The sequence below is a fragment of the Choloepus didactylus genome, chromosome 8 (assembly GCF_015220235.1).
Source record: "Choloepus didactylus isolate mChoDid1 chromosome 8, mChoDid1.pri, whole genome shotgun sequence".
NCBI classification, from domain to species: domain Eukaryota; kingdom Metazoa; phylum Chordata; class Mammalia; order Pilosa; family Megalonychidae; genus Choloepus; species Choloepus didactylus.
In genome coordinates, this window is record NC_051314.1 from 84,070,142 (window position 1) to 84,089,658 (window position 19,517).

Genomic DNA, 19,517 nt, shown 5'->3' on the forward strand with positions numbered 1-19,517 from the left:
TCTTAGGTACATTTGGGGAAGGGAGGGGGAGGGAACTGTCCATGCCCCCCATCACAGGGCTCCAGGAGTAAACAGTTTGCTAGGTCTTCTCCCCTCTGGTGGAGATAGGCTCAAGGACATAAGTATCCTGGACGCAGACCTGCATTCCAGCAGGGAGAACCCAAGGTTTAGGAATCTCCTCTCATTTCACCTTAGTTTATTTCAGAATCAATAAATGGTGAGGAGGACCTTTTTGAAATCTTCATTTTGATTCAGAATTTAAAATTAGGGTCAAACATTTCCAAGAAATACTTGTCTGCATGGGAAGCTACTGTGAACTAGTGTTTTCAAAAGGCATGTCTGCTGGAACAACGGCCATGGTGATACTATTGACAATCATCTTGATCCTCGTCGTTGGAACTTTGGTGATCAGAGGATTTTTCCGCTATAGGAGAACTGGTACCTTTTTGATCTCTCTACCCAAGCTGCCAAGCCTAAGCAATCTTGTCAGATCTTCTGAAAATGGAAATGGGGTGAACTTCAGATCAGGGATGGATATTAACATGGATATTGGAGCATCTGGTCTTGGGTTTGAAACTGATATTGACAAATCAATGGCTATGAACAAACACTTTTGCCATGGAGACTGGGAAGCAGCCCATAATATTTGAAAACCAATGTATGCAACCAGAGACAGTGCTGTCAAAGTGGCTCAGCCAACCCCGGTGACTGTATCCAGAAATGTAGATAATCGGAATTATGAAACTCCCGTAAACCTTTCAGAGCTAGCTCCAGAGGTGATGGAGACTTCCCCAAGTGCTGGTGGAACTCAGGCAAACAAATGGAGTTTCTTCAAATGAAAACCAAAACAAGATACCAACGTTGAAAAGCCAATCTATGGAGAGATGGAGAAGGAGCAAAAGGACGACGGTGCTGAATCCCCTCCCATTTCAACTTCTCTCCCTGCTGAAATTCCTCCAAGAAGAGAGCCAACTATGGGCTACTCTGCAACAGAAGACTCTTTTAAAGATACCATGAATCTTGTTAGAGAGGACTCAGAGGTATAGCTATGACAACTAAATAGGGAATACTTTTGCACATATTTTTTACAAACAGATGGAAAAAAGTTAACATTCTGTACTTTATTTAAAAATATATTTTTTCTCCTTTTCACTTGCAGTTGGAAGTGTCTGTGGAAACTATGCCTGTGTGTCTTTTTTTTTTTAAACGTGCTATCTCATACATTTACAAATAATTATCATGATATACTATATGTATATCTTTGCACTGAAACTGTCTGAAAGTAATGCTATAAATATATTGTACATTTGTAAATTTTGGAAAGATTATAATGTCAATTGAATTTCACAATAAAAGTATCTGCCCAATTTGTCTGATTCAACGAGGAAAACAATTGACTTGGGGCCTTGTGCCATTTCTAAAGGAGAGGCATTACTCATATTTCCTATAGAATTATCCAGAAATGAAGCCAGACCTCACTCTTGAGTTGTGTTTTACACATCAGCACTTAATTGATGTTCAGTATTTACACGTTAGTCTGATTAATAGCTGAATTAGTGAGGAGCACTGGGTATTAGACTGACATTTGAATTTGACAGTAGACACCTCAGATACTGCAGAAGGTAGAAAATGCATTTCAGTTTAGCTCTTCTGCATGTTTGTGTTGTCTAATCAGAATACTCCCTTCCAAATGCATTATCTCACTGGCTTCCAGAGAGCATTTTTATTTCTAATTTCAGTGCGAAAATTTTATGTCATTAAGTGGAAGTGACATGCAGTGAGTTTGTATTTAATTGGATGAACTCTTTTGCTCAATGGACCAGAGAGTAATTTGCCTGGCATCTCAGGGGGTCACCTACCCTAGTAACTGGAGCTCAGTAGCTGAAATACTAAAACCAGTCTGTGTCTTCATAAAGTAAGGTGCAAAACAAATACTGGTTAAGCAAAATCTAAACTAGGTTTTTGTTTTTGTGTGTGGAAAAAAGGTCATTATTTTAACTATTTATTTCCTAAGGTGAACGTGATTTGAAAGGGAAATTGTTCTTCTTGAGCCTTTTTTTAGGTCCTTTGGCTAAATTCATACATTTTAAACAGAATGTACTGTACAGTCTAGCTGGTACTGTCTCTACAACAGGATGGTTTTGTAGAAAATCTGGGAGCCATGGCAGGAATATACAATTTATATAGTAAGTGCCATTCCCGGCTATCTGTGCTAACATTGCACATTTGCTATAGATGGATGGATGGATAGATGATGGATGGATGAAACCTACTACTGAGTATTCCTGAGTTCTCAAAATATTTGTGGCTCGTATTTTGAAATGTACTTTGATTAGAAAAGCAACTGGAAATGCTGCTGAAAATTTCTAATAAATATGTATTTAAAAAAAAAAGAAATACTTGTCTTTTTCTAAATATCTCCAGAAGACAGGGCTCCATGATATTCCTCGATATGGCACAGTTACCTTTTCCAGACAACTCATGTGAATACTTTTGTTTTATTTTAAATTCTTTACCTTTGAGCTATTCTGTGGATAAGAAAACTTGTTTCGTCCAATATTCCTTCATAGACACCATTCATTTTCTGAAAATTTAATATCCTTGCCTCCTCCAGTTTCAAAACGCTTCCCTGAAAGGGAGAAATATTTAGGAAGCAGCTCACTCCTAGGCTATAACCATTCACAGAGAAGGAGTAGCATGATGGTTAGATACCCAGACTGTGGGGTCATTTAATTAGGCTTCATCACTTTCAAGCCGGTGACCCTGTATAAGCCAATGAATTTTTCTAAGCCTTGGGTTTCTTATCTATGAAATGGATCCAATAATGGACCTTTGTAACAAGAGTGATGTAAGGATGAAATGAGATAATGTATGTAACGCACCCAGTCTGGGCCTGGCACTTAGGAAGAGCTCAGTAAATCTGAACTTATTGTTACTGTTAGCTATTATTTGCTCGTTAATTGTGCAGTTTCCAGGGCTGTACCACGAGCAGGGAGGCATCACTGTAGGGAGAGAACAGCTAAGTGAATTGGGAGACCTGGACTTTAGTTCTTGGTTTAGCTCCTAATTTACGTGGTATTTGTTACATATTCAAGAATATGCATTTTTTTGCTATAATATGACTTAATGGTGAAATAATCACCTATAAACTTACCACTCAACTTAAGAAGTAAACTAGTACCACGATGAAGCTGCCACCTAGAATTGTGCTTACTATTTCATTCCTTTGTAAGGATTATATATATATATTCATATAAAAATATATATATATTTCCCTAAATGACATATTGCTTTTTTTTGCTGGTTTTGAGCTTTATAAAATAACACTCTGAATACAGACTTCTATATTTCCCCCTCAGTTCTAAGATTGATTTATTCACGTATTTGAGGACAGCTTTAGTTTATTTGTTTTCACTGCTATAAAATATTCTATTCCATTCCAATTTAACCATTCCCTTGTTGGTAGACATTTGTTTTGTTTTGCTACCATAAACAGTGCTACCATGAACGACTTCATCCAAGTCTTCTGGTGTATATGTGCAAGAGCTTCTCTGGGTATGTGTGTTGAGTGGAGTTGCTGAGTCACAGGATAATTTTTAGGCTAATTTCTAAAGAGGTTGTTGTCTGCTTAATCTTCACCACTAGTGTCCTCTCTGAGTCTGCTTCCTTATATTAAAAAAACAAAAGAAAAACTTCTATGAGGATTAAAGACAATATATATTAAAGTGCTATTAAAAACCATAACATACCATATGAACATTACTGTTATTAAGATAAAAAATACCCCACCCAATCTTAACAAAGAAGTGCAAGTGGGCTAGCAGGAAACTGGAGCTAACATTTATTGAATAATTACTATATCTGTGGCATTTTGACACCTTATTTAATCCTCACAATTGTAGGAGGAGGTATTATTTCCACTAATTTATAGATTAAAACAATGAGCCTCAGACAGGTAAAGTCATTTGCCCAAGATTATGAAGTGTGTGGTGGAGCTGGTGTTCAACAAGGTATAGTTTTACCTAAGAGGTGTTTTTAAAATACTCTGAGTACAGCGTTGGTTTACCAAGGATTTTAAGCCCTCATTATGCAACATTTCTCTTTGGGTCTCTGAACCCAGGGCCCATTCCTTTCCCACAGGCATACGTTTTGAGATAAACATGTGGCTCAAGGGAAGAACATACCTCAGGGAAGAAACTGGTTTGATGAGATATTGAATGTTGAATGAAAGCATGTGCCAGGAATGTTCCAAGAGGGGAATTCTGGGGTTTAAGATTAAGATGGGCTTAAGCCTAGAGCCGTCAAGGAGACCAAGAAATCTATGGCTGAAAATGGGGACCTGCTGCCAGTTACTTAATGTCAGCTTTTTTCTCTTTCCTCATTCTTTTATTCCTTTTTCTTTTATTTTCCAATTCAATAAGCATTAAAAAAAAAATCCCACTCAATACAGGAACTACATTAGGAGACATTTAGAATACAAACCTGAAAAAGATCTGGTCCCTATGGAGACATACACACAAAAAATTCTAACTCAAGGCATATGGTAAAAAATTTAGTAATGGAACACAACCATAATGAACCATGAATTTCACACAGTAGAGGATGTGTTGCAATGAAAAATGCCAGGCTTTTTTAGAATCAGCTCTAAAATCAACTCTGAAGTTAGCTCTGCCAATTTAGCTCTGGCCAATTTATGCCCTTAGTTTCATTTTACGGGTAAAATGAGGCTCATATTATGTATCTTTAGAATTCTAATTACAAGACTGTCCAGAAGAATACTAATAATGTAATAAAGTTCCAGTAAACGATGTCCATTATCATTGCATCCTCAAAGGAGGAAGGTCCGGCAGGTATCGTTAACTCTCCTTTGCAAATGGAGAAATATAATTCCAACGCGATTAAGCGATTTAGCTGAAGTCACTAAACTAATAAATGGAGAAGCCTGGCACAATTTCACTTATCTCACGCTTTCTTGTTTTTCAAATGCTTTAGGGGGAATACCTAAAGAGAAAACGAATATTCTGGAAAGTGGGATTTAAGTAAGGGCTTGATCTCCAGGGAGATAAAGGAATGAGAGAAATGTAGATAGGGATATGAACAGGAGCAAAGGCGCGCATGGAAGGCGCGTGTGGCAAACTGCCAAGAGTCCGCTAGGGGTGAGTGGGTTCTGCAAAACTAGAAGGAAGGATTCCCCACTGCGCCGTAGGGTGGTACAGAGGATGCAAGCAACTCAGGGAGCCACACACAGTAATATCTAACACCAAACACTTCAAGCACGCCAGCTCCTCTCGAAGAACTCTGCGCTCCGCCTCCGGGGGCGGGGAGCCACTGACGCCGAGGCGTAACTAACCTATCATCACTGCGGAAGCTGACAAAGTCTCTTCTTCATTGGCGAGCTACGGTTGACGTCATGTTCTCGGCCGGCGAAGGAAGAGGGTGACGTGATTGGTTGGCGCTGGGGCGGCGGACGGTGGAGGGGCCTGGCGAGTCTTGGTTTAAGCCAGTGCTGGACTTTCCCCTTCCACGTTTCGAGGCCGTGGCGGGCTGCAGTGGGAGGGGACCTGGCTCGGCGGAAACCTGGATATGGTTTTAAGGGTCGTGGGGTTGAGAAAGGGTGACCGGAAGTGGCTTTGGGACTGACCGGAAGCGAGGCCTGGAGGGGAAAGGGAGAGCGAGTCCCGGGAAGGAGGGGGCTTCCCGCAGAAGGGGGCGGAGGAAAAGGTGCGAAAGCGGCGAGGGAGAGCCTGGCAGGTTGCAAGTCGCTGCTGCTGGTCTGTCTGTGGATAGCAGCTAGCGACCACCACGAGCTCAAGAGGGCCCCAAAGAGTGGGAGGGTGAGAAACCAGGGCTGCCTTTGGGCAGTCTGGAATAGCTGAGCAAAAGGGACCTCGCGCTCCAGAGAGCTGGGCGGGAAGGTTTTCGGAAACCCGGGCAGCTAAAGGCGGGGAGCCGAGGGCACAGATTAGTTGTGCGGACAGTGCTGGTCGGGCTTGGGAGTAGCTGGTGGGCACTGCGTGGAAGATCTTGGTTTGGAGTTTTCTACAGTAGACTCACGCTCCGCTCCTTTGTACAAGAAACGCTGTCTTCTGAGGGCAAGGAAGGCGCCAGGATGGCCTGGGCTCTGAAACTGCCTCTGGCGGATGAAGTGATTGAATCCGGGCTGGTGCAGGACTTTGATGCTAGTCTGTCCGGGATCGGCCAGGAACTGGGTGCTGGTGCCTATAGCATGAGGTGAGTGAGATTTTCTCAGACCCTGCACCTTCTTAATAACAAAGGCAGAAAAAAGAAAAAAAAAAAAAAAAAAAAAGTGTATTGAGTTAAAGAAGCTGTTTGTGTTTGGGGTAAAGAGACTTGTTTCTTTTATTGCTTTGAGTAATGAGTGTTGTGGAAGAAATGGAACAAGAGATTGTAGGCATTGTCAAGTCTATGCTGGCTTATTGTAAGAAGGAAGAATGGCCCTTAATTAGCAACCAGGTGAATGTTGAGAAGCAGTTGTGCCAACGTGGGTGACTTGGAGACTGATGGTGTATGTATGGGTGTGGACAGATTGGTCTGGACTATGTGGAGATGGGGCCACACTGAGCATGTGAGGATGTCTAGGGAGCTGCGGAGTTGGGGCTTAATCAGTATTGGATGAGTGCTTGTTGGAGGGTAATGTGAGACCTTGGTAAAGGAGTCCACGATTCTGTTTCTTAGCACTGTTAAGTTTTAATGCTTTACTTAATTTTAGTGTTTCTGACTCGGAACATAAGCTGTGAAAGAAAAGGTGGCAAAGAGAACTTTTAGATGGAAAATAATTTGTGAAAGAAAAGGTTGCAAAGAAAACTTTTAGATGCTTCTACACCTTCAGGAATCAGTACAAATGTCGATGATAAATAAAAATTTCCTTTGAAAGCAGCATTACTTCCCGTATAACCTATTTGCATGCATTGGCTATCTCATCCTCCAGTATAGTTTGTTTCATTTATAGTTGTGCAAGAATCATGTCTGGAAATGTTGAAACGTCTGTATTTTAGGATCAGATGGAATATAATTGTGTTTCCTGGTGCATTATATAGCTTAATGTAAGTAAATAATCTAAATAATCTAAATAAATGAGTCAAAAAAGAGACTTTAGGACATCACATTTCATTGAGTTTATAGAGGAAAGATGCCTTTTATGGGGAAAATGGATACATTTTGCTTTCCAATAGAGAGATCCTTTGAGAGTTATGTAATGTAAAGTCCATTTCTTTATCCTTGCTAAATAAAAATGGACTCTCCTCAGTGAACTAAAATGATGAGGTATAGCTGATGGCTTCAGCATCTTTGGGAAACTTCCTTACAGTTAAATTAATAAGGGCTACTTGTATAAGTCTTAGAGATTTTCAGGAAAATTTGTATCATGCAGTGTACCCAGTCTTAAGAAATTCAACTTAAATTTGCCTGTCCTTGTTTACATATATCTGACCATAAAAATGGAGGTTAACTTGGCCTGGAAGTGAATGCCTTGATCCTGAGCTTTGCACATCAGTATCTGACATAATATTTGAGCAATTTACGCTGTTGTTCATGCACAGATTACTGCAGCAAAAAGTTTTGTTTGGTCTAGGTTATCGGAATTTAGGATAAAAATGATTACATATAACTGTACTTGTTAAAAAAAAGTTTGTTATCAGCAAGCATTTGTGCATCCTACTTTGTGCACTTCTGTATGCCGTGTACTACATTTGAGTGCTTTCCTATGTCATATTCTCAGAGGTATTCATAGAATGGCTTGCATATTTACACATTTGGGATTTTTTTCCAACATCAAATCCACAACAGCTTTTTAAACAACATATTTTTCTGAAAACACAATGTGCCAACATTTTAAGTATTTTTTTCTTTGCTTTTTTCACCTTCCTGTTTGTCACGCGTATTGCTCTTGTTGCTATTCTTTTGATTCTAGTACACAGTGATCTTCTGCATTTGTATTAATCAGACATTGGTTCTCAAATTTTAGTATGCATAAGAATCATTTGGAGTGTTTATAAAAAATATAGTTTCCAGGATACTATCGCCAATGATTGACTAGGGCACAATCTGATTTTTAAAACAAATCCTTTAGAAGATTTTGATACAGGTAGTCCAGAGACCACATTTTGAGAAACACTGACTATAGGAGTTTTTATACATGAAGGCAATGATTTTTGCTCTGTTTTTCTCTTTTAATAAGTTTTTATGATCTTTGCTTAAAAATCTTTGCCAACTGGTTCAAAGAGTCAGTCAGAGCCTTTCTTTTTTCCTATAGCTTTGTAAGAAAAAATAAAAGCTCTTTTCTTTTGGACAAATAGTTTTCTTTGGCAAATAATTTGTTTTATAAAATATTTTACCTAACATAATTGCTTTACCCTAGTGCTCTTGATTTCAGCTGAATCTAATAAAGGCATTGTCTTTAAATCTATCAATATATAGTTTATAAAGATTCATCTCAACTGGATTTCTGCTGTTTTCCTAAGTGGTCCTTTAACGTTCTCTTTACTTTTTTCCTTACATCTTTATACATAGCAAAAACTATGGTAAAAGTAAAGGAAATTTGCTGAAAACATGCTAAGTGGAAGAAATCAATTCATAACAGTTTGTACCCGTTATATTTGATCAGTTTGACTGGATGTACAATCTGGCACACATTTTCTATTCTGTGAATATCTTAAGTGTCACTGTTGTCTTCTCACAAAGCGCTCCTTTCAAAAAGTCTGAGACAATCCTAATTGCTTTTCTTTATAAATGATTTGATATTTTTGCCTAGATGTCCAAAATCCAGTATTCTTAGAATGTATCTTGTTGGCCATTCTGTGTTGATTTCCTCAGGTATATGGTGTACGCTTTTTGTATGAAGTTTCAAGTAATCTTTTATTTAAGGAAATTTCTTAAATTATAATATTTAATATTTGTCTTGTTCAGTGCCCTAGTTTTCTTTGGGACTTCGTCTCCATGTGTTGAACTTTTTTTTTTTTTTTTTTTTTTTTGCCTATCTTCTATATCTGTCACTTTTTCTTAAATCCTATGTTATTTTTCCCTTCACTTTTTAAAAAAATTTCTTATATGGTAAAGTATACATAACATAAAAATCTTGTTAACCATTTTAAGAGTACAATTCTGTGATATTAAGAACACTGACAGTGTTGTGTAACCTTTACCACTATCTATTTGCAGAACATTATCACCATCCCATACAGAAACTCATGCCTGTTAAGCAATAACTCCCCATTCCTCAATCCCACCCCAGCCTCTGGTAACCTGCATTCTAAGTTTTTACTCTGAATTTGCATGTTCTAATTATTTTATATAAGTGAGATCATGTAGTATTTGTTCTTTTGCTTCTGGCTGATTTCACTCAACATGGTGTCTTTAAGGTTCATACACATTGTAGCATGTTTCAGAACGCCATTCCTTTTTATGAGTGAATAATATTCCACTGTAGGTATATACCACATTTTATTTATCCATTCTTCTGTTGACAGACTCTTGGGTTGCTTCTATTTTGGCAATTGTGAATGATGCTGCTGTGAACATCAGTATGCATATATCCAAGTTCTTGCTTTCTAGTTTTTTGGATGTATACTTAGAAGCGGAATTTCTGGGTCATATGGTAATTCTATACTTAACTTTCTGAGGAACCTCCAAACTATTTTCCATAATGGCTGCACTATTTTACATTCCCACTAACAATGTACAAGGGTTCCTATTTCTCCACATCCTTGCTAGCACTTGTTATTTTCCATTTTTAAAATAGTAGCCATTTTAGTAGGTGTGAAATGGTGTCTTGTGGTTTTGATTTGCATTTCCCTCACAGCGAATCATGTTGAACATCTTTTTATGTGCTTATTGGCCGTTTATACAGCTTCTTTACAAAATGCCTATTCAAGTCCTCTGCCCATTTTTAAGTTGGATTGTTTGTCTTTTTGTTGTTGAGTTGTAGGAGTTCTTTATGTATTCTGTATATTAAACTCTTATCAAATTTACTGTTTCCGAATATTTTCTCCCATTCTGTAGGTTGTCTTTTTACTTTCTTGATAATGTTTTTTGATGCATGAGTTTTTAATTTTGATGAAATCCCACTTATCTCCTGTTTCTTTTGTTGATTGTGCTTTTGGTATAAAATCTAAGAAACCGTTGCCTAATCCAAGGTCCCGAAGATATGTCCCTATGTTTTCTTCTAGGAGTTTTATAGTTTTGGTTCTTATATCTAGGTCTTTGATCCATTTTGAGTTAATTTTTATGTATACCATGAGGTAGGGGTCTACTTTCATTCTTTTGCATGTGGATATCCAGTTTTCCCAGCATGATTTGTTGAAGAGACTGTTCTCACCCCTGTCAAAAATCAACTGTTAGGGTTTATTCCGTCTGTCTTTATGTCTGTCCTTGTGCCAGTACCACTGTTCTGAATGCTGTAGCTTTGTAATAAGTTTTAAAATCGGAAAGTGCGAGCCCTCCAATTTTGTTGTTCTTTTTCAAGATGTTTTTGGCTATTTTGGGCCCCTTACTCTTTGATGTGAATTTGATGATTGTCTTTTCCATTTCTGCAAAGAAGGCTGTTGGACTTTTGATTGAGATTGTGTTGAATCTGTAAATTGCTTTGGGTAGAATTGACATCTTAACAATATTTAGTCTTCTAATCCATGAGCATGGAATGTCCTTCCATTTATTTAGGTAGTCTTTAATTTTCTCACCAATGTTTTTAAGTTTTCAGTATACAAGTCTTTCATCTCCTGGATTAAATTTATTCCTGGATATTTGATTCATTTATTGCTATTATAAAGGGAATTTTTTTTTTATTTCCTTTTCACATTGTTTATTACTAGCTTATAGAAAACACCACTGATTTTGCGTTTCGATCTTGTACCCTGCCACATTGCTGAATTCATTTATTAGTTTTAGTAGCTTTCTTAGGGATTCTTTGGGATTTTCTATCTATAGGACCATGTCATCTGTGAATAGGGATAATTTTACTTTGTCCTTTCAGATTTTGATGCCTTTTAAAATTTTTTTCTTGTCTGATTGTTCTAGCTAGAACTTTCAGTACAGTGTTGAATAACAGTGGTGATAATGGGCATCTTTGTCTTGTTCCTTGTCTTAGGGGAAAAGCTTTCAGTCTTTCTCCATTGAGTATGATGTTTGCTGTGGGTTTTTCCTAAATACCTTTTATCATGTTGAGAAAGTTCCCTTCTATTTTTAGTTTTCTGAGTGTTTTTATCAGAAAGGATGTTGGATTTCTTTTCAGATACCTCTTCTGTATCATGCGTTTTTATCTTCATTCTATTTATATAGTGATTTCATTAATTGATTTTCTTGTGTTGAACCATCCTTGCATGCCTGGAATAAATCTCACTTGGTCATGGTGTGTAAACCTTTTGATATACTGTTGGATTTGGTTTGCCAGCATTTTGTTGAGGATTTTTACATGTATGTTCATAAGGGATATTGATCTCTTAATTTTCTTTTCTGGTGCTGTCTTTATCTGGCTTTGGAATCAAGGTAATGCTGGTTCAGTAAATGAGTTAGGAAGTATCCCTCCTCTAATATTTTTTAGAAGTGTTTGAGAAGGATTGGTGTTAATTCATCTTTAAATGCTTGATAGAATTCAGAAGTCAGGTCATCTGGTCCTGGATTTTTCTTTGTTGGGAGGTTTTTGATTACTAGTTCAATCTCTACTTATTATAGGTCTGTTGAGATTTTCTATTTCTTCTTGAGTCACTTTAGGTAATTTTTATATTTCTAGGAATTTGTCCATTTCATCTTGGTTATCTAATTTGTTGGTGTACAATTATTCATAGTACTATTCTCTTACAATGCTTTTTATTTCTGTAAGGTCAGTAGTAAAGTCCTTACTTTTGTTCTTGCTTTCTGTTATTTATTTCTAGCATCATTCCATTGTGGTTGAGAAGATCCTTGGTATTATTTCAATCTTTGTAAACTTATTAAGATTTAAGTTGTTCCCTAACCTGTAGTCTATCCTGGAGAATGATCTATGTGCACTTGAGAAGAATGTATAGTCTGCTCTTGTGGTGGAATGTCTAGGTATGTCCAGATATAATTGATTTATAATGTTTTTCAAGTCCTGTGTTTCCATATTGATCTGCTTTCTCAATGCTCTGTTATTCAAAATGGTGGTTTGAAGTCTCAACCAATTATTGTAGAACAGTATTTCTTCCTTCAATTCTGTCAAGTTTTGAATCATATATTTTGGGGTTCTGTTGTGAAGTGCGTATATGCTTATAATCTTTATATCTTCTTGCTGGAGCAAACCTTTTATCAATACATAATATCCTTTTTTTTTGTCTCATAAACTTTCTTGACTTAAACTCTATTTTGTTTGGCAATAATGTAGCAACTCCAGCTTGCTTTTGATTACTATTTGCATGGAATAACTTGTTCCATCCTTTTATGTTCAACTTCTTTATGTCTTTGTATCAAACCTGGGTCTCTTGTAGACAGCATGTAGATGGATCATGTTTTTTCATTCAGTGCCAGTATCTGCCTTTTAATAGGAGAATTTAATCCACTTACATTTAAGGGAATTATTGATAAGGAAGGATATACTTCTGCCAATTAGCTATTTGTTTTCTGTATGTCTTACATGATTTGTTCTGCATTACTCCTTTATTGCCTTTTAAAAATTTATTTGATTTTTTTGTAGTGTACCATTTTGATTCCATTCTTCTTTCCTTTCCTCTGTAGTTTTTAATTTGTTTTCTTAGCTGTTTCTTTTGTGATTACAATTAACATCTCAAACTGATAACTCATTTTGAATAATACATAGTTTCAGTAGTATACAAATGTTATCTCCTATACATCTCCATCACTCCCCTTTATAATGGTGTTGGCTCAGAGTTCATCTTTACACATTATGTGCCCAACAACATAGATTCAATGACTGTTTTACACGTTTCCCTTCTAAGTCTTATGGACAGAAAAAAAAGCAGTTAGAAAGCAAAAGTACAATAATGAGGATTTTATAGTTACCTGTGTATTTTGTATTTACCTTTACTAATGTTCTTTATTTCTTCTTATGACTTTGGGTTATTGTTTAGTGTCCTTTTATTTCAGCCAGAAGAGCTCCTTTTAGCATTTCTGTACGGCAGGTGCTGAACTCCTTTAGTTTTTGTGTATCTGAAAATGTCTTAATTTCTCCTTCATTCTTGAAGGATAATTTTGTTAGATACAGAATGATTGGTTAACAGTTTTTTTTGTTTTTTTGTTTTTTTTCTATAGGAACTTTAAAATGTAACATCCCACTGACTTCTGGCCTCCATGGTGTCTAATGAGAAATCTGTTGTTAACCGTATTGAGGATCCCTGTATGTGACAGGCTGCTTCTCTCTTTCTGGAACAACTGTTATTTGAATGATGGAATGCCTGGGTTGAGTCTCTGATTATCATTTTTTTATTGTTTTGTTTGATGCTGCTCTTTTATTCTACTTTCTGAGAGATTTCCTTGATTTTATTTCCTAATCCTTCTAATGAATTATTTCACTAGCATATTTTCCATTTGCTCTTTCTCATTCCCTGATTCTTTTTCACAACATCTTGTTCTTGTTTTATGAATACAGTATCTTATTTCTCTGATGACATTAATTATTGCATTTTTTTTTCCCAAGAAAAATTTTGTTCTGTTCTCTGCATCATCATTCATAGTTTTTTTCTGTTGTTTCTTTTGGTCATTTTTTTTATGTTAGAAGCTTTCCTCAAATGGCCAGTAATATTTGGCTGTCCTTTCTTATGAGTATGGTGATGAAAAGCTGACTTGAAGTGAATGAGAATAGGATTTGTTGGTGGGGGGATTTTACTGTACAGTAATGGGGTATTGAGATGGCATTTTTGTCTGACTCCAATATGTCAGTATGCAGAAGTTTTGTTTTGTTTTGTTTTGTTTTGTTTTTTCTTTCCCCTCTCTAGGTCTTTTAGTTCTCAGGTGAAGACTTTCAGGTCTTCAGCTTTTGGGGGGCTTGGTCTTCTTGCATTCTGGGAGCGTGATGGGAGAAGGAGGCTTGGGACTGAACATTGTGCTCTTTGAATTAAATTTACCTTTCCATATCTCTTGGTATTCCTGAGCCTCGGTCTGTTAGTTTTCTCCTGAGAATTAACCTCAGGTTTCCTGCCTAGGTTGGGGAGTCTCCTGGCAGCACAGGGAGAGGTGGCCTCCAGCAAGTCTTATTCTTTTCAGTTCCATATCTTCTGTTTTGAGTAAGTGCTGAGCCTCTCTAGGGTTTTCTGGAAGGTCCATCTGCCTGTTGTCTGTTTTTTATTAAAAATTTTTTTGAAGTAATTTCAAACTTACAAGACAATTGCTAAGAAAAAAAAAATGCAGAAAACTCCCAGTATGCCCTCTTCTCAGATACCTAGATTTACAAACTTTTAACATTTTGCCACATTTGTTATATCATTCTATGCATCTATATATGTATATATGTTATCTTCGTATTTGTCTTCTAAACATTTGAGAGTGGGTTGCATACATCATACTCCTTGAACACTTATTTCCTAAGAACTAGTATATTCACTTAGGTAACCTCATTAAGTACAGTTCTTAAGATCAAGAAATTTAACACTGATATAAAGCATAAATCTATATTCCAGTTTTTGATTTGTTCTAGTGTCCATTATTAGATCTAATTTAGGGTCATGTATTGCATTTAACTGTCATTGTCTCTTTAGTCTCTTTTGGGGATTGAATCATGTAACCTACAAAAGACCTGCTCTTAATCTTACTCTGCATTCCTGTGGGTGTAAACCCATTGTAAATAGGACTTTTGAAGATGTTAAGTTGTGGCCAAGTTGAATCAAGGTGGGTCTTAATCCTTATGACTGACAGCCTTATAAAGAGAGGAAATGTGGACACAGTGAGTAGAAACCAGAAACTGGAAGAAGGCAAAAGTCAGTGGAAACCAGAAGAGCAGATGTAAGGAGAGAGAGATTGCCATGTGACAAAAGACCCATCATTAGAATGCGAGAAACGTAGAGAAAGCATAACCTTGCTGATACCTTTATTTTGGACTTCTAGCCTTCCAAACCATGAGATAATAAATGCTTGTTGTTCAGGCCAACCCATTGTATACTAACGGTTACAGCAGCTCTGCCAAACTAAGAGGTTTTTTTTTTAAAAAAAAAATTGTGGTAATATATACAACATAAAATTTCCTCTCTCAACCATTCCTAAGTAGTTCAGTGGGATTAATCACGTTCAGTGTTGTGCTACCCTCGCTGCCGTTCATTTCCAAAACTTTTCCATCATCCCAGACAGAAACCCTGTACCTATTATGCATTAATGCCCATTCCCCACCTCTCCTACCTCCCCATCCTTGATAACCTGTACTCTACTTCATCAGTATCACTTTTCTCAGGCACCTGAAGTTATAGCATTACTCTTTTGCTAAATCAGTTAGCTCTCCATCTACTTTTTTAAAACCTTTTTTATTGTGAACTACCTCATATAAATGTGTATATAACACATTTGTACAGTTTAAAGAATAATAGTAACAAACACCAAACACTGGTGTACCCACCACCCATGTAAAGAAATAGAACATTACCAATACCTTTGAAACCTCCTTAATCCCTTTCCCCAAAGGTAATCACTATCCTGAGTTTTTTTTTTATTTATCTCTATAGTGTTATAACATATATACGTATTGCTAAACAATATATTGTTTACCTGTTTTTGAACTGGACTTTTTTTCTTTTTTTTATTTGCTTAACATTTTATAAAATTGTGTTAAATGTCAGTGAATTTTACTTTCCATGCAGTGGCTACCATCCTTTGTCCCCCAACCATGTGGCAGGCAGCAGTGTTTTAGCCTGGACTCCTTGTCTAGCTGGTGCCAGCGTGGGCTATAAGGACCTAGTCCTCCAAAATTTGGGCGATTTATGGTCTGATTGCCAATCACTGCTTTTGATCAGCTACTTCACTTCACATCACTGGCCATTGTTCCAACTCCCTCAGAGAAAGGTGACAGAGGAGTCTTAAAGAGGCAGTACCTATTTTTTTCCCCTCTTTTCTTTTTTCCTTCCCTGTGTGGGAGGAAAAATAGTTTGGCAAAGTCACAAATTGATGGCTTCAGTTTGAACAAAAAGAGCAGTGAAAGCTAGAAATCCCAGAGGAATAGGAGAACTAGATTTCCAGCGTAATAACAATATACTACTCATAATGTCCAAGGCTCAACAAAAAATTACAAAACACACAAGGAAACAGGAAAATGTGGCACTTCCACAGGAATAAAATAAGTTGCCTGTAACCATCCTTGAGGAAACTCATATGTTGGAACAATTAGTCAAAGACTTTAAATTGACTGTCTTAAATATGTTTAATAAGCTAAAGGAATCCATACATAAAGAACTAAAGGAAATTAGGAAAACATTGTCTGAACAAAATAAAGAGTTAGAGATTATAAAAAATAACCGAACAAATTTTGGAGCTACAAAGTACAGTAATTAAAATGAGAAATTCAGTAGACCAGTTCATCAGCAGATTTGAACAGGCAGAAGAAAGGTTCAGCGAACTTGAAGACAAAATAATTGAAATTATCCAGTCTGAGGAGCAAAAAGAAAAAAGAAGAAAAATGAACAAAGCCTTAGGGACCTGTGGAATAACATCACACATACCAATATACACATCATTGGAGTCCCAGAAGGACAGCAGCAAAAGGGGAAGAAAAATTATTTCAAGAAATAATGGCTGAAAACTTCTCAAATCTGGTGAAAGGAAGCACAATGAATTCCAAGCAGGATAGACTCCTAGAGATCTACACCAAAACATACTAGAGTGAAATTGTCAAAATCCGAAGACAGGATTTTCAAAGCAGCAAGAGAGAAGTGACTTGTTATAAGGGATTCCCATAAGGCTAACTGGGGATTGCTCAACAGAAACCAGAAGACAGTGGGTAAGAAGACAGTGGGATGATATATTTAAAGTTCTTAAAGAAAAAGAATGTCAGCAAAAAATTCTTTATCTGGTAACATTATCTTTCAAAAAATGAAGGAGAAATTAAGATGTTTACAGGTAAACAAAAGCTGAAAGAGTCATTGCTGAAAGACTTGCCCCACAAGAAATGCTAAAGAGAATCTTTCAGGCTGAAATAAAAGGACACTAGACTATTAACTCAAAGCCATAAGAAGAAATAAAGAACATTGGGAAAGGTAAGTACATGGGTAAATATAAAATCCTGTATTACTGTACTTTGAGTTTTTAACTGCTTTTCCACCCTATATAACTTAACAGGCAAATGTATAAAATAACATTTAAAACCTGTTAATGGGCATCCAATGTATAATGATGTAATCTGAACCGATAACAATATAAGGAGGGAGGGATGGAGATACATATATGGGAATAGAGAGTTTGTATACTACTTAAACTTGGTTGTTAGTGCTCAAATGAGGTTGTTATTGTTTTAAGATATTCATTGTAAATTAAAGGTAAGCATTAAGAAAACAACTGAAAGATATAGAGAAAAAGAAACAAGGGATTCAAAATGGTACACTACAAAAAAGCAACCAATATGTATATTTTTAAAAGGGCAGTAATGAGTAATTGAGGACCAAGAAACATACAAGAAATAACATGATTTCACATCTAAAGAAACTAGAACAAGAAGTGCAAACTAAATCCAATGTTAGCACAAGGAAGGAGATAATGAAGGTTGCAACAGTGATAAATACAGATTAGAGAAGCTATAGAAAGAATCAACAATACCAAAAGTTTTTTTTTTTTTTTCAAGATCAATAAAATCAACAAACCTTTAGCCAGACTCACAAAGAAAAAAAGAGGACACAAATAACTAAAATCAGGAATGAAAGTGGTGACATTACTAACAACCTTACAGAAATAAAAAGGATTATAAGAGAGTACTTTGATCAATTATGTGCCAAAAAGTTAGAAAACTTGAAATTAACTCTGTGGTTCTTACAGAGCCTTGTGAAATGCCTGTTGGGAGGACCACAGATGTGTTGGTCAGTGTAACTGACAGATCCACTTTACCTGTAAATTATATTCTAGCATACTAGAGGGGCACATCAGAATCTCATGTTTTAAAAAATACATGTGGGTGTCCTGTCTTCTACTTAGTTATAATCTTCAGGTATTGCTCCTGGCATGTGTATCTGTCTGTTTCTAATATTTTCTTCCTTTGTGCCAGTGTATCTTTCACATCCCATTTTGGAAACCATCTTTCCAACTGACACTCCCTGCTACCCTCTGTACTTCATGGAGTCTCAGCCATTCTGGGCAGTGATGGTGTTTTAGTAGCAGGGCACTGAGGTGTGTAGCAACTGATTATTCCTACTGGTTGCAAGTTGGCTATTATTGTGGGTAGGGGATGCCTATAGCAGCCCCCAGAGGCTGCCTGATAAGTCTCACAGTACTGGTGCCCTAGGTTAGGCTGATGTGTCCCTGCCTGTGATTCACTTGTCTGTACCACTGGTACGAATCTCTTTGCCCACTAGATTGTGAGCCCTTCAAGAGCAGGGACAGTGTGCTCATTCTCATTTGTATCCCTAGCATCTAGAACACCTCTTAAGTCTTCAGTAAATATTTAAGTAATAGAACAAGATTATTAGCTTAATTTCTAAACATGTAAAAAGCAATTCTTTTCTGCTTTTTTTAATTTCCAAAGTTATGTATCTCTGAGTACAAGCTGAGAATTCTTATGGTTCTGTCCTCCACTTTAACATTTTTTGCCATGGTTTGTCATAATTATTCCTTTCCCTTGCTTTTAAGACTTTCTGTGGGGGGAGAGCAGGGGATGGTGTTTATTATTGTTTTAGCTTCTCTTGTAGGTTCTTGTTATTTGAAATACTTATTCCTCTTTTTCAAGGACAGCTTAAAACTCAGTATAGTGTACTTGGAATTAGTCTGCCCATAACTATTTTTTTAAAAAAATCTTTATACTTCACTGTTAGATTTGATTTGGATTTTCATGTTGTATGTTCTACAGACAAAAATACATGATAAGTAGCCATATGGGAAAGCCTCACTTCACACCCTTTGTCTCTTTATTGGTTTTTCTTACAGGGGGAGTTGCTGTCCAAATTTTTTTATTGTCATACATATTTCAGCAGTATATTTGGCTCCTCTGGTTTAGTGTATGTGCTTTTAAAAAGGAAATCAGTTAATCTGATCAGAAGTATTCTCTTAATAGCCTTTTCTTCTCTCACCTTTGCTGTGCCTTGACTTTTCTTGTTATTTGCCATCCTGTTAAGGCATATTGCTGATCTGTGTTTAGTAAGTATAATTCTTGTTAGTCTTTTGTGGTAGGATTCTTAGAAATTTTGACTATTAATAAGGTTAGTGGCTTCCAATTTTAACTTCTCCATCCTTTGGGGGAAAAAAGTCAATGTTCATAGTCTTGGCTTAATTTTTCTGGTCATTTTTCTCATTTCTCATGCCACTGAAGAGAGTCTTACAGAATTCTGTTGTGAGACTGTCAAATCTTCCTTCATAGCTTACAAAATAAGCAGAATAATCAAGTTGTTGGTGGTGAATAAATCATTAGTTTCTTT

The 19,517-nt window shown here is 36.7% G+C and overlaps 1 protein-coding gene across 2 annotated transcripts in view; it reads left to right on the forward strand.

Annotated features, from left to right (window-relative positions):
- The first annotated feature begins 5,434 nt into the window (after window positions 1-5,434).
- TFCP2 (transcription factor CP2) overlaps window positions 5,435-19,517 on the forward strand; it is a 96,814-nt gene continuing 82,731 nt past the window's right edge. Inside the window, exon 1 of one of the 2 annotated variants that reach the window (XM_037846079.1) lies at window positions 5,435-6,231. In XM_037846079.1, coding sequence (XP_037702007.1) covers window positions 6,110-6,231 — 122 coding nt within the window. In that variant the 5' untranslated portion in view covers window positions 5,435-6,109. The remainder of the gene's footprint in view (window positions 6,232-19,517) is intronic. The other variant, XM_037846078.1, reaches the window with a different exon arrangement.